Genomic DNA, 24,897 nt, shown 5'->3' on the forward strand with positions numbered 1-24,897 from the left:
TTTGATCATATTATGTACTGTAGATGGTGAGATATTCAGAGTCTTTGCAATTTCACGTTGAGGAACATTTTTCTGAAATTGTTCCACAATTTCTAGATGCAGTTTTTCACAGATTGGTGAACCTCTGACCATCTTTGCTTCTGAGAGACTCTGCCTCTCTAACATGCTCTTTTTATATACAGTCATGTGACTTAGTAGATAATTGACCCTCCAGCTGTATTTCATAAGTACCACTTAGTTTTCCAGCCTTCAGTTAACCCCGTCCCAACTTTTGTGAGATGTGTTGCTGCCATCAATTTCTAAATGAGTTAATTTTAAAAAAATGAAATGGAAAAATATCTCCCCTCCCCACCTTCTGATTATGTTCTGTGTTCTGTTGTGAATAAAATGTGGTTATCTGAGATTTCCAAATCATTGCATTGGTTTTTTTCTTTACATTTATTTTACAGAGTGCCAACTTCTTTGAAATTGGGGTTTATTAAAAAAAATGCCTGATTGTACTCGGAGGGCTACAATTCCTGATAGGTTTTATCATTTGATGCTTGGCTTGGTAGACTTGATATATACCGTGTATGTTGTATAAGTATGTAACGTGTGTATATATGTTTATTCTCTCTAGATCGGATAAGACATTACAAGACATTGTATACAAGCTCGTGCCAGGACTCTTCAGAGGTGAGAGACATTGGTTTTTGTGATTTGATCATACTCTTCTTCTTTGCAGAACACATGAAACAAACCGGGTTTTCTTCCATGGGTTGTAGTACCGAATATCGCACTTAGGCTGGCTGTATTCAGGTGGTGTGGTGAAAACCGCACCAAAACCCACACGCGTTTTTTCTGCATTTCGGTTGCGAGTTTTGAGTGCGGTTGCGATCAAGTCCAACCACTTACACATCTCGAGCCCTATTGGCGCTCAGTCATAGCTCTGATTAAAGCCATTTTCAGATCATCATAACACAGCCATTTAACAACACCTATATTTGGACCGCAAGATTCAAAGCCCTGTAACGCCTTCAGGGTATATTTACATGGGTGAGTGCAATATCCATCTGAGAAAATTGGACTAATTTTACACTCATAAATTTGCAATTTTTTCAGCGTTTGCGTTGTGTATTGCAAGAAAAACATATTGCATTGCTGTATATGCGATTTTTCACGCTTGCGAAAAAATTGCAAGTTGCTAGTTAAAATGGAAAAAATACATCATATTCGCATGGTATGCTAGTGTGATATGATTTTTTTTCAACCCATAGGAAAGAATGGGTGATTCTTAAATAGAAGTACTCAAAAATGGGACATGCTACAATTTTTCTATCTCAGACTGCCTGCACATGGGCGGAATTCCACACCGGAATCCGACCCCTGTGCCCGGCCGGAAGTCTTTTTGCTATACTGCGGATCGTCTGCGTGGCGAGCCGTCGGACATGCGCAGTACAGATTTTTAATATTTTTTTAAATCACTGCTTTTACAGCGTCATTGTCTAGTGATTACGTGGAATCCTCGACCTTTCCGCAATGTCGTTGCAGAAGGGCTGTGGATCGAATGGCTTCCATTGACTTGAATGGAAGCCATCCATGTGGAGTCTGCCCAGAATTGCAGCATGCTGCGATTTCTTCTCTGTGAGTGGAAAATTGTAATAAATTTTTGCTCATGGAGATTAAATCACAATTTGCCATAGCATGATATGGGCAGTATTTGCAGCATAATCCGGAGGTGCTCCGGATTCCGCAATGCAAATCCGCCCGTGTGCAGGCGGCCTTAGACTCTGGGTCCAAGAGAAAAATCGCCAATGTGTAAGAACCCATTGAAAATATCCATATCGCTTTGGATGGAATTCGCACTAGTTTCTTGTCAATGTAAATACAGCCTTAGGCTTCTTTCACATGAGCGCACATCGGCCGGCCGTTTTCACAGCCGTCCGATATGCGCTGTGATCTGATGCATTGGATTCCAATGCATCAGATCACATGGACATATTTCTGAGACGTTGGGCCCAAAAGATAGTTCTGGCTGCTAAACTTCCTCCCTCCCTCTGTTGTCCTCACCCCCCCCCCTCGGGGAGGGTGGAGCCAAGCGCCTGTCTTCCCTGCCTTATTTCATTGATGCTATAGACAAGGGGTGGGGCGGGGGCAGAGCCAAGTGCCCTCCCTCTTCCTGCCCCTTGTCCATAGCATCAATGGTAGGAGGCAGGCCCCCGTCCCGCCCCCTCCCATTGCACAGAACGAGCGGGGAGGAAGAGAGGTGAGCCTGCGACAGGGAGGGAGGGGAAATGAGAGATAGCCTGGTGAGGTTGGCGCATTTGCGCCGGCCTCACCAGGCCATATGTACGGGCACACAAATGTTTGATTTGTGCGCCCATTCACCAGTTTTTTTTCTCCCACAACGTAGCATATATCGGCCGGCCGATATGTGCTCATGTGCAAGAAGCTTTAAGCTGAGGCTTTACAGTGAATTTGGCCGAGATGGTGGTATGGTCAGGCATGCATCACTGGTAATGTAAGTGAATGTGTTCCAGTTGCGACCAACAAGTTACCACAACCCAATAGTCTCAAGGAATCCAGCAGCTTTGGATGTCTTGCGAACGCTGTATCTCGTACATTGTAGTGTGACCACATTCACCTAAATGTTAATGTGATGCAGCAATGGCGACACGGAGATATTTGGCTACTTGAAGTATGTCGTCGTCAGTCACTATGTAGCCCTAGCTTACACTGGGATGGCAACTTAGCCTATTTTCAGGCAACTGTTAGCGATGTTTTGTGACACAGTTGTTAAACACTGCCCTAATGTAGATATCGATGGACAAGTTGATCTTCCATGTTAGTTTTTTTTTCGGTTGTTGTCGGGTGCCGTCTTTGGAAGGTCATTCTTCTTCAACAACAGATCTGTGCCCTATCCATTGAAGATTAGACAAACCCACAAGGCACAACCAAGACTGACCCGCGATTTATGTTTATAACTTACGGACCAACCATAGACAATGCCAGCTAAAGAAAGGCTGTCTGAAAGCCCCAATATATGGCCAGCTTAAGCTTTGACTAATTAATAAAACCGACAACACATCTACAGTAGATGGAGCCATGCTATTCTGTGGAGCAACAGACTGCATGCACTGTTCCGATATTTTTATAGATGAGACTTGCCCATTCAAGTCCATGGGGAGAGGGTAAAAAAAAAACGTGCTGTTTTTTTTCTTCTTTTGAAACACAGAAAAAAAGAATTGGGCTTGCCTCGGTTTGTTTTTTCCAGCGGATGGGAAAACCGCATGGCATACATAAAAAAAAAACCTGACACCTCAACCAAATACAGACCAAATATGGAGGCAACATGGAGCTGCACACGTATGGAAAAAAATGTCTGTTTTTCGCGGATCAAAGACAGACATTTTTTTCCCGCCAGCGTGCACGTAGCCTGGGGGGGCAGAGTGACTTGAAACCCATCAGTGGTCTTAGGATTTTACTATGTAAACACCAGAGAGAAGGTTTTATTACGTCTCTATCGCTGCTGCCCTTTTCCTGTTCTGAGATTTCATCCTGACGATGGCTGCTTGCCAAACTCCACACATCCCCATTCCGGCGGTAATGTCTTCCGTGTACGGGGAGTTGTGTACTTACAGCAGGTGTGGGGAGATTGGTTTTATTCAGTTCCTCTTATTTCTTTACTTTGCATTTTACATGTAAATGAGGATCCATTTCTAGAGGTTTCGGGTAGTTCTCCGTCAGGTCACCCTTCCAGTTCTTCACTACTCAGCCGTCATCAGAAAGACTATTAAAGCCTTAGAAGACAGGAATTCCTGACATTACCTTTAATTCCCATATTTATTGTTAGTCCCTAAAAACCATTTCGGTCCACACTATCTGGAAACCTAGAATATGGTCTGTATTGACCAGGCTCTGTCCTGTTCCTCCTTTGTAATAGCTGGGAGGGGCGGTATGTGGATATCAATGTGATCAGTACGGGTCCTTTTAGACGAGCCAATTTATCGTTTGAATGAGTGAGTGACGTCAGCGGGCATTCGGCTGCAGATCAGCCGCGGAAAGCCTGCCCCTAAATTTACACCATTTGGTGCGAGTTTTATTGCGAATTTCTGTGCAGAATTAACCCCCTCATTGAATTCCGCAGCAGAAACAGCAATAAAATTCAAAATCTCATCCACTTGGCTGTTACTGTAAATATCAAGGAATTTCTGTGCAGAGGGTCTGCATGGAAATTCCATGGAAGATCCACCCCATGTGATCCCTACCTAAGACTCTCGGAGCTCTGGAAGCACCCCAATCATATAGCGGCGGCATAGACTTTCAAATTGACCCCGTGAACCAGCAAGAAGTCTGCCTGGCACATTAAAACAAGGCCAACTAATTCCGTACACCCCATAGTGCGCATTGGGGTCTGTGTATTAGTAGGTGATGGTAGTGGTAATGGATTACGTAGTGTAGATGGAATTGTTGGGTATAAATATAGCCAGAGACAGGATAGCTGTTGGCTAAGAGTTATCCATTTTTAAAGGGGCAGTAAGTACCTTTTGAGCCCCATAAACTATGTAATGGGGCTCAAAGCTGAGGGAACGGGGAGTCTGGGAGCTGTGTTTCATACTCTCCGGGCACTCCTGTTCCAACAATGTGTCCCTATGAAGTTGGTGCGCGGTACCTGACTCTTTCTATGCACGCACATCCCATAGAGGCGGGCACTTAAAGGGTCAGGCTGCTGGCACATGCCACTTCACGGGGACATATCACTGGAATGGGGCACCTGGTGAGCATAAAACACAGCTCTCTGCTCCCTCACCTTTGAGCCTCATAAGGTAGTGTACGGAGCTCGTTGTTTCTTGGCACGGATGAGCAATAGCAGCAGATGACCGGCTCCAGCGCCATTGCTATAAACAAAACAGAAAGATGAGGCTTCAAGGGGCAAAAGAGTGGAAAAACCGGCTGATCTGATCAATCCAGATATCTGCGGGATCTTGCTATGGGAGTGTTAGGATTTGGCACAAGCAGCATGAATTGATGACCCCTTCCTGTCAGCTGTTTAGAGCATGTCAGCACCTCCATCTAATTTGCTAAAATGCAAGAAGCGTCCTGTGTTTAAGGGCTCCTGCACACTGGCGATCGCGATATCGCTGTGTTTTTTAACGCACTTGTCAATAGGACTTTCTAATGTTAAAAACGAATTGCACAAAAATCGCAAATCACAAACTTGCGATTTTTGTGTGATGCTTTTTTAACATTAGAAAGTCCTATCGACATGTGCGTTTAAAAAAAACGCAGTAATATCGCAATCGCCAGTGTGCAGGAGCCCTAAGGGGGAATGTCCCTGCCGGATGTTTCCATTACCTAGTGGAATCTATGTTACAACAACCTGCTGCAATTCTGAAGGCCAAGAGAGGTCCGCCGAGTGGGGTAGGGCTGTGCGATTAATCAAATTTAAATTAATTTACCGCTTTAGTTCTGCAGATTTTTGTCTGAATCATGAAATCAACATTAGCCCCGCCCCCTGTGAGTGGGGCTAATATCAGGGCGAGCAAAAAATTTGCCAATGACGTGCTGCATCGGGGAGGGGCCAAAACAGGCACGTCACAGCAGGGAGGAGCCAAAAACTGGGGCGGGGTCGAACACGATTTGATGCTCGTTCGAGTAACGAGCACGATCGAGTATGCTAATGCTCGAACGAGCATCAAGCTCGGCAGAGTACGTTCGCTCAACTCTAGGTAGAATGCTACAAGTACAAAGATTCTCCATTCTCCAAGCCCTGTGCTATAAGAGCACTTCACACTGGATAGTAAATCTAAGGGGTTGTTTTTTGTCTCCTCCACAGATGAGATGAAGCGACGAAGAGAGTTCTACGCCTCTTATGCTCGTAAAGAAGGTGAGTGTGCCAGCAGTTTGCCACCAGGTTTATGCTTACCTGAACCCAGGACAGGTAAGTACAGGGCACCCATCTATGCCTAGGGCAGGCTCACACGAGCGTACGGGAGAACCGCTGCTGCTTAACCTGCGGCGGCTTTGAAGCGGCCCGGCCGCTCGCTCTTCCACTGCGGCTTGCGCTCCCATAGAGGAGAGCGCGACCGCAGCGGGAAAAAAAAAATGGACGTGCTCCGGTCAGCAAATCTGCGCCGCAGCGGCGGCTTCTGCTGTCTTAGCCGCAGAGGATTTGCCGTCCCGTGTGGACGAGAAATCTCGTCCACATGGCTGGCTAATCCCAGGATTAGTGGCCGCATGCGGATTTGCCGCGGCAAAATTCCGCACGGAATTTCCGCGGCAAATCCGCCCCGTGTGAACCCAGCCTAAGGGTGTCTTCACACTTGTGATCTCGATATCGCTGCGTTTTGTTTTGTTTTTTTACACGAATGTCAATAGGATTCTCTAATGTTAAAAACGCATCGCACAAAAATCACAAGTTTGTGTTTTGCGATTTTTGTGCGATGTGTTTTTAACATTACAAAGTCCTCTTGACATTTGCGTTAAAGAAACGCCGTGATATCGCAATCGCAAGTGTGAAGGCACCCTAAAGATAGCAGGAAATAGAAAAAATCTGCGTATATGGTTAAATTGAAAAGTGGCAACAGGAGGAAATTTAAAGCCATCGGTGGCCCTGCCTCTTGCTTAACCCTTTCTACCCCATAGAACTTCAAGGTTTGTGTATCTACGAAGGGCCGGGCCGCACCACAATGTGGTAGATTTTCAGAGATATAGGTGAGGCGTTCATGATTGTGGGTTTTCAGTTTCCTGGAAGTACGGCCAACACAAACAATAAGTTACATCTATCACAGAGAATTACATACATAACGTGATCTGAGTCACACTTTAAATAGCTATTACTCTTAGTAGGCCCTGACCTGTATGTGTGTGCGAACAATAAGGTTTTATGTAAAGCAAAAGCACAAACCCCACACCGATTACTGGCCCATTTATAAAAGCCTACATCAGCTAGCCAATTACACAACCCCGTGGGTTTCATAGTAAAGACTCATGGAACCCCCATTTAGGAACCGAACCCTAATTAACCCTTTAAGACAGGGTGTATCGGGGTCAATTAGGATTAGGTTCTTGAACTGAGTCACCCTTTTCAGGGCGGCTGCTCCGTTATTTATTACAGGATAGTCTAAAGGGTTTATTAGGGACTGGTGGTGCTCCTGGCATTTTAATGGCTCAACAACCTGCTTTTTTGTGTGATTCATAGCACTAGGATATGCCATCACTTTATGATAGTGGAGGGTCTAACCTCTGGGACCCCCACCAATCCTGAGAATGAGGGGGCTAGACCACTGACTCAGTGTCTTTCTCTGCATAGCAGCACCCTGGCCACCCACCGCACAACTCTGTTCAAGTGAATATGGCCAGCTGCACTTCCCATACAGCCGGGTGACGGGTAACACCGCTGCGAAGGGGAAACTGAATCAACACTGCATGAATTTGATCCCCCACTGATTATAAAATCATGGTTTATCTTAGCGTTATGACTAGAGATGAGCGAGCGTACTCGGAAAAGCACTACTCGCTCGAGTAATTTGCTTTATCCGAGTATCGCTGTGCTCAGGTCTGAAGATTCGGGTGCCGGCACGGAGCGGGGAGCTGCAGGGGAGAGTGGGGAGGAACGGAGGTAAGATCTTTCTCTCCCTCTCTCCCGCCCGCTCTCCCCTGCTCCCCGCTGCGACTCACCTGTCAGCTGCAGTAGCACCCGAATCTTCAGACCCGAGCACAGCGATACTCGGATAAAGCACATTACTCGAGCGAGTAGTGCTTATCCGAGTACGCTCGCTCATCTCTAGTTATGACCTCATTTATAAGATTGGAATATCCTTGGTATGTGCTTTGGTGTATGGCATTGTACGTCAGTAATGCAACGTCTTCATCTACAAGACAGGAAGCTGATCATACAACATGACTTCTGCAAGAGAACAGCCATCCTTTCATGCTAAAGTTCATTTGCATAGTGCTTTTGTTTAGGATGCCACTGCCTACACTTACACAGCAATTTATTATGGAACTGCACTATGAGCAATTCCCTAATAAACATCTATCACTGCCTTTACAAGAGGGCAAATCTGATAACAGAAGAACAGTTCTCCTCTGTCATCAGATTTGCCCCATCTTGTAAAGAGGGTGATAGATATATAGAATGTCCTATGCATTCCTAAAATGTGGCAGGCAAAGAAGATGTCGCCTCCCCTCCCCTCCCATCCCATCCCATATCTAAGTATACTCGTTGACTAAAAAATAATGCACCCAGCAGTTGTTGGAATTGAATGAAACTTTCTATGTGTGAATGCAATGATGATATGTGTAAGTGATTACAATATTAGATCGAAAGGATAAGTTTATTGGAGAAAACTGTACAATTCATAGGAGGCTCTAGTACCCTGTTCGGCCGCCTCTAGCCTGGATATATGATGAGATACGGTCGGGCATGGAGGCTCTAGTATCTTGCTGGGCCCCCTCGAGTCTGGATACACAATGAGATACAGTCGGGCCTAGAGGCTCTAGTACCCTGCTGGGCCACCTCTAGCCTGGATACACTGAGATATGGTCGGGCATGGAGGCTCTAGTACCCTGTTGGGCCACCTCTAGCCTGGATACACTATGAGATAAAGTCGGGCATGGAGGCTCTAGTACCCTGTTTGGCCGCCTCTAGCCTGGATACACGATGAGATACGGTCAGGCATGGAGGCTCTAGTACCCTGTTGTACCACCTCTAGCTTGGATACAAGATGTGATACAGGCGGGCATGGAAGCTCTAGTACCCTGTTGGGCCATCTCTAGCTTGGATACACTATGAGATGCGGTCGGGCATGGAGGCTCTAGTACCCTGTTGGGCCGCCTCTAGCCTGGATACACTATGAGATACGGTCGGGCATGGAGGCTCTAGTACCCTGTTGGGCCACCTCTAGCCTGGATACACGATGAGATACGGTTGGGCATGGAGACATACAGGCTCCATATGTTATCCTGCTGCACATTTACCCACAGATGTTGCAACTGAACTTCTAGATCCTACTGCACACTCCTAGACTGCTAAAGTTGGCATCCTAGATGGTTCCATAAGTACCCAATCAGCAATAAATCTGCCAACCAGGCTGGCCAAGGAAGTGTGGCAACCTGGTAGAGGCATTTCTGGGAAAACCCTTGCTGTTTGCGGTCGAGCATTATGCTGCTGATGAAAGCCCTGCCATGAGAGGCAACAGCGCAAGATTTCTGGCACATATCACTGAGCTGTTAGTGTCCCTCGATCATTACTAGGGATGACCAACTGTTGTATGCGTTGGCTTCCCAGATCATTACACCAGCAGTTGGTGCAGGATTGAGCACTTACCACAAGGCCTCTATACTCGAACACAAACATTTTTGGCCCATTAACAGGACGTGGAATCGTTGCTAAAGACGATACAGTTTTAGTCATACCGTATTTCCCCAAAAATAAGACCTACCCCAATAGTAAGCCCTGCCCTGATTTTCGGGGGGGGGCTTGAAATATAAGCCCTCCCCCACAAATAAGCTGTAGCTACACTACATGAGAAAAAATAGTCACTCAGCAGGCTCTTGAATACCCCGCCTCCAGCAAGAGATTGCTCTGATTGGTTCATCAAGCGCTGGCTCCGATTGGCTGAGGTGGTGTTCCTGAACCAATCACAGCTATTCAATGATGACATTCAATAAATATTGCTAGGTGAGCATTAAGACCCCCCCCCCCCTCCTTCCTGAAAATAAGACACTGTGCATCTCTTGGGGCGAATATTAATATACGACAGTGTCTTATTTTTGGGGAGACACGGTAGCAGGTTTCTTGTTCACAACACCACTGCAAATGATGGTGACGCTGTTGGGGTGTTAACGGCAGGACACGTAATGGGCGCAATCCAATGATCTTCTTTACTGGTGGTCTGTCTGGGCCATCCAGAGCTCGGGCAGACCGGCCTGGAGGGCGGGCAATTCATCAGAACAACCATCCTGCTTTTCTCATTCCAGTGATGCGTTCCCCTCTCAAAGTCTTTTAATTGGGCAAGTGGTCTACAAGTCATGTCTAGTGGTCAACGATCTTTGAACATGAGGTCCACTACACAAGAGTAGCCTCTGAGAGACTTTTTATAGGGCAACGGGGAAGCCGTTTTATGGCCTCTGGTGACAAGACCCGGTGTGTAATCAGACCACAACTGTAATCATTCACATATCCGCCTGAGATATAACTGCAGGACGAGTTTTGTAGCAATCTGACATTTCTATATGGGTGCATTATTTTTCTTGTCAATTAGAGAAAAACACTGCAAACCTCACGATTTATGGGAATACAATGGAGAGAACATGTAATGTAAAACACCACTTCCCTTATTGATTAGTCTGTTCTATGCGGATGTTTTACAGCTAACAGTGGCTCCAGCTCCGAGCCGGGGGACAAAGGCACCGAGACTAGAGAGATGGTGGTTCACGAGGAGGAGAGTATCAGTCTGTCAATCCAGTTCTCCGAGGACGCGAGGTATAAGCATGGGGTGTAGACTGGGCCTACAGGAGTTGTTCTCATCAATCATACTGGTTTTCTAATATTCACTTACCACATTTTAAATTCTACCAGGGATGAATTAGGAGACAGTGAAGACCTGGAGAAGGTAAGCAGCGATGCACGGATATATAAGTAGTGGCCGAGCTGTTCCTTCCTTGTACGAGGTCTGTCTTATCTACGTGATAACTTAATGTAATCTTGCAGAATGGTTCACGTTGTTGACTTTCCTCATCTTTCCTTACAGAGAAACAGTCTTCGTTTCCTGCGCTGTCCTGCAGCCATGACCATAACTCACCTCGCTAAATTCTTACGTAATAAGATGGATGTTCCAAGCAAGTACAAGGTAAAGGACAAAATAGAAGCCTGATGGCAGCTGAACTGAGAGACATTAAAGGGGTATTCTGGGTAGGAGGTGTCTGGGATGACAGAGCCAGATGAGCATGGCTGTGCTATGCGGTTTCAGTAACTTCCATTCACTTCTAAGGTTAATGACTTAGGCTTCATTCCCACGGCTGTGACTGACTCCGCCAGCGAAATATCGCAGCAGAGTTTGCCACGGTGCCCCCCCCAAAAAAACCAATACTCACCACTCCAGATCCGCTGTACGCATCCTGCCTGGCGGGCATGCGCAGTACAGCGCGTGACTCTCCAGCAGTGCCGGATGGCGCGGTGGGCAGGGATGCGTATTCACGCGATACTTCCACTGTGCTCACAGCAGAAGTATAGCGTGATGGCCAGCTTCCACTGACTACAATGGAAGCCGGCCGCGCATATTCCCGTGTTGTGAACATTGAGCTATTAGGTTCAATAGAACCTAATAGCTGCGGGACAACGCGGATTTCCCGCGGCAGAAATCCGGCTGTGGGCATTAGCCCTTAAGTGGGAAAACGACCACAGACAATAAAAAAAAAAAAAAAATCAGATAAGCAGTAAATTGTATATGTCAATAGGGTTACCAGTGCACAGACCCATTGACATGATATGTCAGGAGATAGTCGGAGGTGAAGCTTCATATTAGATAGTCCTGTGTAATATAAACTGGTTTGGGATAATGATCTACATTGTGATGTTACATCTGTGTGAACAAGATACATGATACCGGGATGGAGTGTTCTCTGATTTGGCGGTTGACGTCTCACCCTATGCTCTTGTTTGCAGGTTGAGATCCTATATGAAGAAGAGCTGCTAAAGGACTACTATACACTAATGGACATTGCCTACATATACCCCTGGGGACGGGTAAGTGCTATGCCATTACATTATGGGGACTCGGCCTCCCTTTGGATTTCAACATCCCTGGTGTCTACCAGAGACTTATTCTCCTCTTCTCGTTGAATTAAACATGCACGTTTAGCTCGTCCAGAGAGATAAGTCAGCCGTTTGGACCAATATCTAACCTGCTGTATATGGCCAGGTTTAGCTAAGGTTACATGGTGAATTTAGCACACGTTGCATGGTCAACAGTCACAGTATCCTGATGCGACAGACAGCGTAAGAACAGTGAATTTGGTCACCAGTAGTTGCAACGACCATAAGTTGCCTGAAATCCAGAACTACTGGAGTTTTCACGATTGTTTTGTTGCAGTAATTTGTGGGTTGCGACGAGAGAACATTAACGATCATTAGGTTGTGATGTGCCATCGGGATCTTGCAATTTTGTGCTACACAAGCCGTGTTGCAGCCGAAGTTGCCATGTAACTCAAGCCTTGTATTGATATGAGCGCAGCTCTGATTCTCTTCACCACTATGGTGTTCACAAGGCAACTTCGGACAACCATAACCTCACGAAGAAGAACAGTTAAAAAAGAAATTAAGATTTCACAAAAAAACTTTTTCACTTGTTTTTACATCTTTTTTAGCCCCCCCAGATACACTCTTTCGGCCCATTTGAATGTTGCTGTTGAAATTGACAGTGACATCTAAATGCTTAACAGCTGCAATCGGAGTTATATCCGAACTTGGCTGGGTGTCAACCGTCAAGGACAGCTAACACCAGCCATGTATAACGTGGGCTTGGCTCCAAAGCCTACTCCATACAATCCGTGCGCCAAGGTTAAGTAAGTAGCTGCCAGGGAGTTACATATGTCATTGTGGGATGGCAGCAAACTACGGTAACTGCTACATTCTGCACCAGGAAACTGATCCATGTACACCTCTCCTCTTTCTTCAGACTGGTCCGCTACCTCTCAAGTATCGGGTTCAACCAACCTGTAAGAGATTACGATTCAGTCGTCCAAGGAACCTACAAGAAGCCAACCGCGGAACAACGTCAGAAGGGGAGTCAACCAGTGACAAGGCCAGCAGCCCAGCGCCAATCCCCTCTACCTCTTCCTCCCTCCCCAGCCCTGCCACTCCATGCCAAGGCTCTCCAAATCCCAGCACTGAACTCGCCCCCGCGTCCGCCATCCATAATGGGCACTCAGCCAGTCGAGGGCGTAAAGTTACGCTGAATGGGGTTCCTGGACCTCCCCTCACTTGAGAGTTTTAATTGCCCAGAGTCTTTTATACATATGTATATATTAAAAAAAAAAGAACTTTTTTATTTTCTATGGACGAGAGTAATTTAATCCCTCCTTACACCTAAAAGCTTTTTGTAATGTTTTCTTATTATAATTTATAAGCGGTTGGGGAGCGTCAACACCTTCTCGTTTGATTGTAGCCCGATCCATACCGGTTGATTTAGGTTCTCCAGTTTTGTTACATGTTTGTACTCTGACTGAAGGGAACAGACCTTGGCAGGTCATCGCTGGAGCCGACCGCCTCTAAGACTCCTTCCTACAGGCTGTTTAATAAGTTATTTTAATTGCGTGAACTTTGAAAGACAGGACAGAGCAGAAACATGACTGGAGGTCTTGTTAATGCTAGCCATCTATGTATGACGTGCACTCCAGGGGGCGCCACTTTTCTTATTGCGCTATTGAATGTATGTTTTCAAAGTGCCCTCAGTAGCACCTGGTCACCACAATAATATGGCACAACGGGGTCCACCACCCCTATATTTCATATTCCCCCCCCCCCTCTTCCCTCAAGCATTTTTGTGTCCCTGTTGTGGGTGGGATTTGGGGGTTGTGGGGTGTCTCTACCTGTCAATATAAATAAAGATATACAAACTGTTTTTGTGTATGTATGATTATGGTATTAAAAAAATCTGTTTTATGGGCAGCCTCTTCCGAATGTTATAGTTCTTTCACAATCTATCACTTTTAAGTGAATATCCAGCTTTTATCGGGGCCTTTTTAGGTCCAAAATTCTGTATTTGTTTATTTTTAATATATCTTTAGAGCTTTCAGAACTCTTGTACTGATGCAAAGCTGGAAAGCCTTTGCGTAGACCAAAATAAAGGCTTCCTTGCAGTCACCATTAGGTTGAACTTACTGTATTGTGTTCAATGTATAACCTCTTTCTAGTTTTTAAAGGGCCACATACATTTTTTTCCATCCCCAGCCCCTCACCTAATTGCCTGTCACACTCTGGAGGTTCCCTCTGTGTACTGCTGCCACTTCCATACAATGCAGCCTCCTGTCTGATGCTTATCAGGCACCATCTTAAAAATTTAAAAAAAAACTGTACTGCGCATGTTTGACGGTGAGTCGTGTGGACCATCCACAATACAGATGAAGAAACGTAATGGCAGGTATACAGAATCCGCCTTTGCCGTGTGCATACGCCCTAAATAGTCACTAACTTTTCAAACTGTTTAGCTTTTCAAACTAGTTATCACATAAGCAAACTAGCAATATTCAGCATTAATCCAGATTTACAATGAACTTGAGGACTGAAAAAAGATCTGCTGTAGATCCTACATAATATTTCTTGCTGTGTGTATTACAGAGGGTAGAATCTGCAGTTCTCTGGGCAGAGTGTATAGAATACAGCACAGCGGCAGGCTTCTTCCACCAGTTCTGAGAGAGCTGAAAATCAGATGTATACCCTGCAGAGAGAGAACAATGCAGGATACAAATAATATAGTAGCCAGAAATAGTTACTCCTCATGTTCATATACAGGGCAGCAGCTTATACTGAACAGCTAGGTACACTTTTTAAGAAAATACTATCAAAGGGAATCTGTCAGGTACTTCGAGCCCTATAAGATAAGGACAATGCATTCTGCAGACTATGTAGCCCGCTGGAAGTGTTCAGCGGCAGGTGGGACAGCTGACAGTGGGCGAACAACAGGGAAGGTATGAATAACACATTTCTGGACTCAGATTATTAGCTATTTTGAGTCCATAAGCGTACCTTGTCAGGCTCAAAGTAGCCGACTAGAGCCTCTTAAAGGGGTTTTCCGATTACTTAAAATTGCTCCACAAGCACTCTGTACTTTCCAGTTCTTGCGGGCCAGTGTTGCGTCTTCCAAACGACCAAACTCAGATGCAGAACTCAGACAGCTTAGACAGAACTCAGGAACTGGGACAGAATAAGGACACTGAGAAACAGACTACACACTTGCCAAACGGCAAACTAAGACCAAACACGGTAAAAGCGAAACAGACTTTAATGCTCGCTGAAAGGTGAACTCCACAGAACCGCAGGACTGAGAGATGGACTACCTACTCGTGGAAAAGCATAAATCAAAGACTGTCAAGCGCACAAAACACTCACCTGCACACCTAACTTTGGCAGGTACAAGGTATTCGTTCGGATTTTAGCCAAGATACTTTAGCCCGTGAGCCCACTCCATGAATCCTCATTGTCTTGCGGGTTCCTACACTAACAAGACAACTAACCCCAGGAAACCTGCCTGCATGCGGGGCGATCATCCTGATTAGGCACGAGCCCGCACTGGAACTTACCTCATCCTAGATGGTGAAGGATCCACAGCAGGGCATAGTTCACACTACACAAAAGGCAAACTGCAGAGGAATATGACACTGATCACACAAAGCTGCACAGACACACAGGAACATAGCACTAAACATACTGAACAAACAGAGAGAGGCCATCAGCCACAGCATAGGAGCTGGTATATATGAGCAACAGACCTGGGGGATTGGCTGGCTGGAACAATCCACAGCCAGCTCAATCAACCCTGCCTGTGGAGCTGAACTGCTGGAAACCATGTAGAACAACAGATCCCAGCAGAACGCTTTAACAGCCAGGACATGTGACTGCTGCAGCCAATGACTGGCCACAGCAGTGACATTCTATAGCCAGCAATTGGCTGCAGCAGTCACATGTCCTAGTCAGCAGCAACCAGGAAGTACAGAGTGGTTGTGGAGCAATTTTAAGTAATGGGAAAACCCCTCGCAGGCTCTGTTTACACAGAAAATGTTCCATTTATATAGCAGATGTATGCATATTGCCCTAAATTAATGTATAATGCACTTTTTTGTGGGATGCCCTTGTAATGCACAGCCAATACAGATGGAAAATAAAGGTATACTGACACGTTAAAAGGAAGCCTTCTCTTGGCATCTACCTCCCCCTAGGCCAAAAGCTCAGAGAGGTCAGTGCTTTGTGCCTTAGCACACTGCGAACAAAATATTGCTAAACACAAGACACGGATGGAAACGTAATTCCATACAAAAAGCCAGACACCGTGGCGCCATTATCTATACAGTTTTAATTACCTGGATCAGATTTCACATGCTCATTAAGATCAATGCTTTGACAGTAATTAACCTCTTTTTATTCCAGCGATACAAAAACTTAATCCAAGCTCCTTCATCAACGTGCATAGAATTTATGGCATAATTTATAAATTACAGTGAAATACCGCTTATCACAGGCTACAATGCTGATATGAGCAGTAGGCACGAGTCACCAGGATAGAAACGGGCGATGCCATCAAGCACGATGGACCAGACGTATTATGAATGTCATCATGTCTATAGTGTAATGTCACCCAGAACTGCACTGCAGGGAGCTGCCCCACTATTAGATGCACTAAACTGTAAGGACCTGCAGCTGATGCATTACACTGCAAGGACCTGCATCATTAGCAGATGCACTACACTGCAAGGACCTGCATCATTAGCAGATGCACTACACTGTGAGGACCTTCACCACTAGCAGATGCACTATACTGCGAGGACCTGCACCACTAGCAGATGCACTACACTGTGAGGAACTGCACCACTAGCAGATGCACTACACTGTGAGGAACTGCACCACTAGCAGATGCACTACACTGCGAGGACCTTTAGCACTAGCAGATGCACTATACTGCGAGGACCTGCACCGCTAGCAGATGCACTATACTGTGAGGACCTGCACCGCTAGCAGATGCACTATACTGTGAGGACCTGCACCGCTAGCAGATGCACTATACTGTGAGGACCTGCACCGCTAGCAGATGCAGTACCCCGCGAGGAACTGCACCACTAGCAGATGCACTACCCCGCGAGGACCTGCACCACTAGCAGATGCACTACCCCGCGAGGACCTGCACCACTAGCAGATGCACTACCCCGCGAGGACCTTCACCACTAGTAGATGCACTACAGTTTAAGGACCTGCACCACTAGTAGATGCACTACAGTTTAAGGACCTGCACCACTAGTAGATGCACTACAGTTTAAGGACCTGCATCACTAGTAGATGCACTACAGTTTAAGGACCTGCACCACTAGTAGATGCACTACAGTTTAAGGACTTGCACCACTAGTAGAGGCATATAGTTTAAGGACCTGCACCACTAGTAGAGGCACTACAGTTTAAGGACCTGCACCACTAGTAGAGGCACTACAGTTTAAGGACCTGCACCACTAGTAGAGGCATATAGTTTAAGGACCTGCACCACTAGTAGATGCACTACAGTTTAAGGACCTGCACCACTAGCAGATGCACTACACTGTAAGTACCTGACATGATCATTTTTTCTGTGGGTTGGTATAATTACTACGATACCAAATTTATATAGTTGTTTTTTTTTTTGCTGTACTATGTTTAGAAGATTAAATATCTTTGGAAAAAAAATAATTTTCTACTCGCATGTTCCGACAGCCATAACATTTTTATTTTTCAATCGACATAGTTGTGTTAGGGCTCGTTTTTTGTGGGACGTTCTGTAGTTTCTATTGGTACCATTTTTTTCAAACTTGTATTATCTTTTATTTTTTAAATAATTGCTAAAACTTTTTTAAACTGCTGTTTACATTTTTTTTAGTCCCCATTGGGAATATAAACCCATAGGGTTTGATTGCTCCTGCAGTATGATGTAATACCATAGTATTATATTATACTGTGATCTCACAAGCAATTTATCAAGCCACACCACAGGAATAGCTTGATAAGGCAATCCACCATGGCAGCCCTGGGTGCTTTCTGAAGGGCTCCCCGACTGCCATGGCATGGAAACCACATTGCACTCTGCGATCTCATCGTGGGGGGCCGTTTGACACCCCCGAACATCGATTCTGGCATTTAAATGCCGCTATCAGAATTAACAGTGGCATTTAAAAGGTTAACAGCTCCGGACAGCAGTGCTGCTGATCGCATCTGTTGGTGGGTGTTGGCTGTAAGAAACAGCTGGCACCAGCATTGTGTGAAGCGGGATCAACTCCCGATCCCCTTCCATACAATCCCTGAACCTCCATATCATTACTGTATGTCACGGAGCGTTAAGGGGTTAAAGTCAAGAAGCTTAAAGAGAGAAGTGAACCTAAAAGTAGAACAAGTTGTGTTCATCCAAACCTGTATTGTCCTTTTCATGCAGAACAAACACAGCTCATCTTAAACTGTAGGGGGTTCAAACCTTTGGCATATCATAGTGACAGGTCAGAAGCTTTGATCAGTGAGGTCCAGGTGCTGAGACCCCCACCAATCACAAAAACAATGGGCACTGTGCCTGATCAGCTCCCCTAGAAAAGGTGCATGGGCTCAATAGAAAGTTTGAGTCCATGCACAACTTGCTAATCACATCCCAAGGAGCACAGCGCTTACTTGAGTGCTTCTTTTAGCAATTAGTTGGGGTCTTGGCACCTGGAACCCCAACAATAAAAACTTCCAATGCAGTTTTTTGAAAGTTTTGTTATGCTTTAAGATTGTGACAGTCACTATGGAAAATCGATTAGCACCCATAGAACAGTGTCCCTATAACAGACGTCCCCCTCTACGGTCCTGCACAGCTCTGCTTCTCTGTAGTGATGTAGCCATGTCTCGGACACCATTGTATGAAATTGGCATGAATGGCAGATGATGACTCCTATAACACTGACATTACCAGTGATAAGGCTGCATCGCCTTACATCAGCAGCGCCCCCTAGTTTTGTCATACGGATCTCCACATTAATCATAACATATAATTACGGCTGATTGAAAGCTGCAGTTGATTGTCACAGTTAGATCCAAACACACCCAGACTGCAGCCATTGGGTGTTATTAACATTACAGAGTCCATTAATCACTGGTTCGGTTCCTGGGTACATTCTTGCACGTAGCTCTGCTTGTGCGTCCCGTCACAGTACGGAGGGGTTTTGGTCTGCTTGCAGCCACAGAGCCAGGCTTCCTTGTCTTCTGTTAGAGTGAAGCGAAGCGGGGCGAGATCAGGGGCGGCTTTCCGGTGTGAGCCATCGCAGAAAGGCTAAAGATTAGGAAAGGAAAAACTGGGTTACGAAGCATTCAATTATTCCTCAATTTGGTGGAACTGGTGATGTAATTGTCCTATTAGAGATAGATGTATACTCATTTCAACATTATTTTAAGGCTATGTGATTTCTGGAAATGAAGAGTTTTTGTAATTGGTTTGCATTAAAAATTTTATGATTGTTTGATTTCTATGCTTGTATTATTTTCTAAAGCATTGCAGATCGGAGGACTGAAATCTAAGCAAATTCCATAGTAAACTGGTGGGTTGTTTCTCAGCTCTTCCCCCTAGTCTGCTCCCCTGCATTCATTTCTGGGAGGGGGGCATATTTCACACTGAGGAATTTCTGAGAGACGACGACTCAGGTGTTTTGTGCAGTGGCAGGGAGAAGTCAGCACACTGTCTTTCATCTGTAAGTAAAGTCTATGGAAAGCAGTGTGTCATTGATTATTACATTCACATAAGTAGTAAAAGATGATAGAAAAAAAAAAAGGAACAGGTCTGGAGCGAGAAAATTACTAGTACAGAGAGAGGGCAGTATGACAGTGCCATCATCTAACCAGCCACCATGCCTTAACATCCTGTAGCTTGTAGTACTACTGTCTTGTTATGCTCTGCTCTCCATCCAGATCATCTGCCCCTAATCCACCTTCCCATAGTACAATTAGGCTCTGTTTTTAGTCCAGTTGATCTTCCACCATTTGATTTAGGCTTTATTCACACGGCCGTATGTAGGAGGCTATTTAGCGGCATAAACAAGAATTGGCCAAAAATCGCAACCCACTAGTAAACAGGGCTGTGGAGTCGGTGAGCCAAACCTCTGATATTTTCCCAGATTCCAACTCCTTCATGTTTTTAGGTGATAAATTTGCTGTATAAAATGGTAATATCATGGTTTTATCAATATTTTGATAAAATAATTATGCTACATCCTACATCATAGTTATAGATAGATACACCGTGGCTTAGATCAGAAAAAAAATTATATATATATAGATTTTTTTTTTTTTTATAAGCCAAAATGGAACTCTGACTCGGACTCCACAGCCCTACTAGTGAATAGTAAATGAGATAGAAGTTCATGAGAGAAACCAGCTGATCAGTGCTGGGAAAGCCCCTAAGTGAGAAACTGGTCTGTAGGAGACACTGCAAAACAAGTATGAAGCTTTCTAAATGCATGAAAAGCAAAACTCAATGCAAAAAAGATAAGTGCATCATTTTCTTCTGCAGAGACTTAGTAAGATATGTGTATATTGATCTTTCATGCACAAAAAATTCAATAGCCTACAAGCAATCTGATGGTATTAAAAAATTCCATTCCATTACACTACTAGGGCCCATGGACATGGCACACGGCAGAGCACAGTACATGGGGCCTGTAAGTCAGTGCACGGAGGCCATACAGATGCTTAGGACATAACTGCATGGCCTTAGTGTTCTGCTAAATAGGATCTGTTAGAATCTGCATGTACAGACATATTCTGCCCTCGAAGCAATGTTGTTGAGAGTTCCTATATACCAGTGGTGGCGAACCTATGGCACGCGTGCAAGAGGCGGCACGCAGAGCCCTCTCTGCTGGCATGTGTCGCCATCGGCCGCTCACCACGTCAGTGAATACCAGCAGGGGCTGCGGCTTCCTTGCCAGTATTCATTTACTGCGTTGCTAGCAGTGTGCAGCCGGGATCCTCCTCCCCCTCCCCTGACGTCTCCTACTACTTGGTTCCATGAGAGCAGGGGGAGGAGGCGTCCGGCAACACACTGACGTCACAGTGTGCACCGGGATCATCGCCGAGCAGCAACACTGAGCTGAGGAGCAGCGGACTTCCACAGAGGAGGAGGGGGCAAGTATGTGGGTCTCGGGAGGGATGGTGGGCCGCTGTGGGATGTCATTATTATACTAGGGCTGCTGTGGGGTGACACTATTATACTGGGGGCCCCTGTGGGGTGTCACTGTTCTACTGGGGGCTGCTGTGGGGTGTCACTATGATACTGGGTGCCGCTGTAGGATGTCACCATTACTACTGGGAGCCGCTGTTGGATGTCCCAATTACTGTTGGGGCCACTGTGGGGAGGGTGGTCACTATTATCGCTGGAGCCACTGTGGGGAGTCACTATTACCGCTGGGGTATGTTTACATGTGGCAGAAATGGGCAGGGCTGTTTCACAATGGGCAGTGTGCAGATTTTTACTACTTTTTGGATGTGGAAATGCTGCAGAAATTTCCTCTGAAGACATTCTGTAGTATTTCGGCATCCAAAAAGCAAAATCTGCACACGGTCTATTTTGAATGGGCCCTGACCTTTTTATAACCACGAAGGTAAAATCATATGTTGTGATAAGCCCCACCCCTGACATGTTGGCACTTTGCGATAAATAATCAGGTTTTAGGTTGCAGTTTGGGCACTCCGTCTCTAAAAGGTTTGCCATCACTGCTATATACATACGGCATCCAATTCAGCATAACACTTGGATTTGCATGCATGCGCTATAAGAGCGGACAACCAGTCCCGGCACGAGTACTAAGAGAAAGTTAAAGGTGAGATTTCAGCAGGCAAAAGACCACAAAAACTGGATCACTGAGCAGTGGAAAAACATCCCTTCTCTGATCAATGCAGATTTCTGTTGCACCGTGCTGCCGGGAAATCAGGATTTGGGGCAAGCAGCATGAATCGATGACCCCTTCCTGTCAGCTAATAAGAGCATGTCGGCACCTCAGTCTAATTTACAACAATTATAAGCTTCCTGTCTGCATGACCGTATTGGCCATATTCCTGCAGAACGACTTCAGCACCTGCTGGAATCTACACCACCATGAACTGCTGCGGTCCTGAAGGTCCAACATGGTACCAGATGGGTGCCTCGAATAAAGTGGCCATCAGTCTCTATACAGTACGCTTACCATTGAACTATTTTACAGCTGAAGGTCATCAAACATCTCATTTCAGAACAATATATGCTGGGTACAGGTTACAATTCACACCACCCACCTGCTTCTTGCTGTGTCCACAGCTGCACCATGGGTATAGTTTGCCAGATTTCAACTGCACTTTAAAAGGATGTTTTGCTGCGATAACCGGAGCCGATTTTGCTGTGCTGTATGCCTGTTAATAGTAGAAGGGTTACTGGCACCAAGTTACCCTCACATGCACCAGTGCCCTCCCTGTGTATTATCATCTGGGTCCCGTACCGATGGCCACCACCCTCAGGTCCAAAGTGCTGGCTGGTTCTTACAGAAACAGCTGAGCACCATGTGGGAATGGCGTAAGCAGAGTAGCACCAGGTGCTGGACTGTTTCTGTAAAATCCACCCAGCTCTGGGAGCCTGGATATGAGGGGATGGGGTCTGGATCATAGATGTGGAGCCCGCATCTATCAAAGTCTGATACGGGAATACGAGCGTATATACGCGGTGGATCTACGTAATTCCCGTGCATAGAACAAATTGATTTCAATGGGTTCATTTACATTTTTACGGTGTGTATATCAGTCGTATGAAAAGTTGGATTTTTTACTAGCACCACTCTGGGGTACATATAATGTGTTGGCGAACTTTTAGTACATTTTTTTAGGAAGGGGGGGATGGAAAAAAAAGTGTCCGGAAATTCCGCCAGTGTTTTTATGTTTGGTTTTAAGGCGTTCCCCATTCGGTAAACATAACATGATGACGTTCTTCTCTGGATCCGCATGATTATTGCGACGACGAGTTTACAAGAGTTTTTTTATTTTTATTACTGCACATTTTTCAAGAAAAACAATTGAATCTGCATCACCGCATTCCGAGACCCGGAACATTATATTGGGGGGAGAACAATTGGCACGACTCGCCTTGCTCAGGACACGGACTCCCCATCTGGGTGGCAGACCGCCATCTGCATGTTCTATTCTCATGCAAGACTCACACGGAAACAGAGCATGTGGCAGTTTAAATCACCCACATAAACGGCGCCGCGGACAATAATGGGTTCTATTTCTGTGCGTTTTGTGTCTCGCAACGGACAAAGCTTGCCTGATTTTATCGCCCGTGTGAACGCACCCCTAGGTCTGGTTTTTGCAGGAAGAGTTGTAGTTTTATTGGTGCCATTTTGACATATATTTGACTTTTAGATTGCTTTTTATTACATTAGCAAAAGAAAAATTGCATTTCTGGCATTACTTCTTAAAATTATTTTTAACGCCGTTCGCCATGCCTGATAAACGAGGTAATCATTTTTTTAACTGTAGTTTTTTTCCCTTCAATTAAACTTTGTTGGACTTTTTTCAACACTATTTTTAGTCCCTTCAGGGGGACTTGAAGTTGCAATCGTTCGGTCGCTGGAATATTACACCGCAGTGCATTCTACTAAGCCCATCAGGCTCTGCCGGAGGTGGAGTTTAATAGACCAAGTTAAATGGTAAACATAGAGGCTTTTATTAGTCTTCCGTTTTCATGGGAACCCATTGTTACCTTGCAATCGCACTGCAGGTTGATGATGGATGTTGCAGTGCTATTGATTGTGGCACATACTGGGCTAAACTGCCAGGATCTGAGTTTTCTCTGCCACTAACGGTTAGAGCAGGAGCCTGGCTGTCAGTAGTCGGTAAAATCACTGTCTTAGACCAACTGTACAAAGAATAAACCTCCTACAGTGCAGATAGCTGCCAGTTTGTACTGCAGGCTTGGATATTGGGGGAACACATTTCTTATTGCCAGGTCAAGATGTTCTACAGCGCCCTCCAGTGGTGTGTAGTCTGCATTCGGTAGCGCTGTAGTACTGATTATTGGCCGGCAGATGGCGCGCGTGCGTATTATATGGGACCAAAAAGCTCTCCAAATCCCGCAGCGGGGGTGATATACCGGCGGCGGCTCGATCCTTCGGGACTGCAGAATGTGCCCGGATTGGGGTGTCGCCATTACATTACACAGCCCCTGCAATCACAGACACTCACCCGCCACACTGTGACTTTCAATCCCTGCAGTGACCTCATTGTACGCGCTACCCGCCGGGATCTGTCTCCTCCGGAAACACTTCCCCCGATAACTTGGTTCCGCTTTTTCTTCGCTATCCACAATCGCAATGGTGGCGCCTTCTAGTGCCCGTTATTATGGCGTGGGCAGGTGGTGGGGAGTTGGGATAAAACCACTCAGGCATTCAGCGTATGCACTGGAAGCCACCACTAGGGGGAGAGGAAAGCACGTGCACGTATACAGCTACCATGCAGTGAGCGCCCTCTAGTGGCGCTTGGAAGAAGCCAGAGTATTCCCACATATGGAGGTTGGAACACGTTCAAATGTGCGCAAAAAGGTTGAAATATTAAAATTCGCACTCTATCTTCACGCTCTTGGTGTAGTTACCTTCTCAATCGTCCCACACTTCATGGATTTGGGTCGGGTTTATTTACACGGGAACACAGGTTGTAGTCAAAGTTATATTTATTCTCAGTGGGCAAAATACTCATTTATTTCTGCCTACGGGGAACCTGGCAGCAGAATTCAGTAACCCCAGAGCAGCGCTGCGGCCCACACATGGCGCTGTCCTACACGGTCCTTTTGGTTACCCTGGTAAGAAACACATACCGGAGTAGTTTATTCTTAAAGTATTCGTGCGTGGTATATAGATGATGCCAGGGGGTCCGGACTCTCCCTGCTCGTCCCATAATTCAGCCCCTCTCAGACACATAGTGCCGCAAAGTCACGGGTACCATGTGGTCACCAGCCCGCGCAGAAGAGCGAGCCGAAGCTGCCTACAACAGGCGAAGCTCATCTGCGCATGCGCCGGCTGATGACTCCACTGCACTGCGTATCCGAGAGGGGCAGAATTATGTGACGAGCAGCCTGCAAGCAGAGACAGTGCGGACCACCCTGCATCATTTACATACCATAAGGCCGCTTTCACATGGGC

The 24,897-nt window shown here is 45.8% G+C and overlaps 2 protein-coding genes across 3 annotated transcripts in view; one reads left to right on the plus strand and one right to left on the minus strand.

Moving 5' to 3' along the window:
- The window catches only part of PCGF2 (polycomb group ring finger 2), a 39,642-nt gene extending 25,792 nt beyond the window's left edge, over window positions 1-13,850 (plus strand). For both annotated transcript variants that reach the window (XM_066587982.1, XM_066587981.1), the window contains exons 4-10: window positions 620-675; window positions 5,816-5,866; window positions 10,357-10,468; window positions 10,565-10,598; window positions 10,737-10,835; window positions 11,651-11,731; window positions 12,663-13,850. In XM_066587982.1, coding sequence (XP_066444079.1) covers window positions 620-675; window positions 5,816-5,866; window positions 10,357-10,468; window positions 10,565-10,598; window positions 10,737-10,835; window positions 11,651-11,731; window positions 12,663-12,971 — 742 coding nt within the window. In that variant the 3' untranslated portion in view covers window positions 12,972-13,850. The remainder of the gene's footprint in view (window positions 1-619; window positions 676-5,815; window positions 5,867-10,356; window positions 10,469-10,564; window positions 10,599-10,736; window positions 10,836-11,650; window positions 11,732-12,662) is intronic.
- A 2,185-nt stretch (window positions 13,851-16,035) lies between these two features.
- CISD3 (CDGSH iron sulfur domain 3) lies at window positions 16,036-24,112 on the minus strand. The gene is made up of 3 exons (XM_066586390.1): window positions 23,945-24,112; window positions 22,007-22,120; window positions 16,036-19,016 (listed from the first exon to the last, which is right to left on the minus strand). Exons 1-3 carry the CDS (start codon window positions 23,981-23,983, stop codon window positions 18,837-18,839), a joined length of 333 nt encoding a protein of 110 aa, XP_066442487.1. The 5' UTR covers window positions 23,984-24,112; the 3' UTR covers window positions 16,036-18,836.
- Window positions 24,113-24,897: the final 785 nt, after the last annotated feature.

This window comes from Eleutherodactylus coqui, chromosome 13, assembly GCF_035609145.1.
Source record: "Eleutherodactylus coqui strain aEleCoq1 chromosome 13, aEleCoq1.hap1, whole genome shotgun sequence".
NCBI lineage: Eukaryota > Metazoa > Chordata > Amphibia > Anura > Eleutherodactylidae > Eleutherodactylus > Eleutherodactylus coqui.

Coding starts and splice junctions, on each gene's coding strand:
- CISD3 (XM_066586390.1), bottom strand. CDS start 23,983: ATGAGGTCACTGCAGGGATTGAAAGTCACAGTGTGGCGG. Junction 22,121..23,944: donor TGAAAGTCACAGTGTGGCGG/GTGAGTGTCTGT, acceptor TACTATTAACAG/GCATACAGCACAGCAAAATC. Junction 19,017..22,006: donor GTGGACACAGCAAGAAGCAG/GTGGGTGGTGTG, acceptor CCTAATCTTTAG/CCTTTCTGCGATGGCTCACA.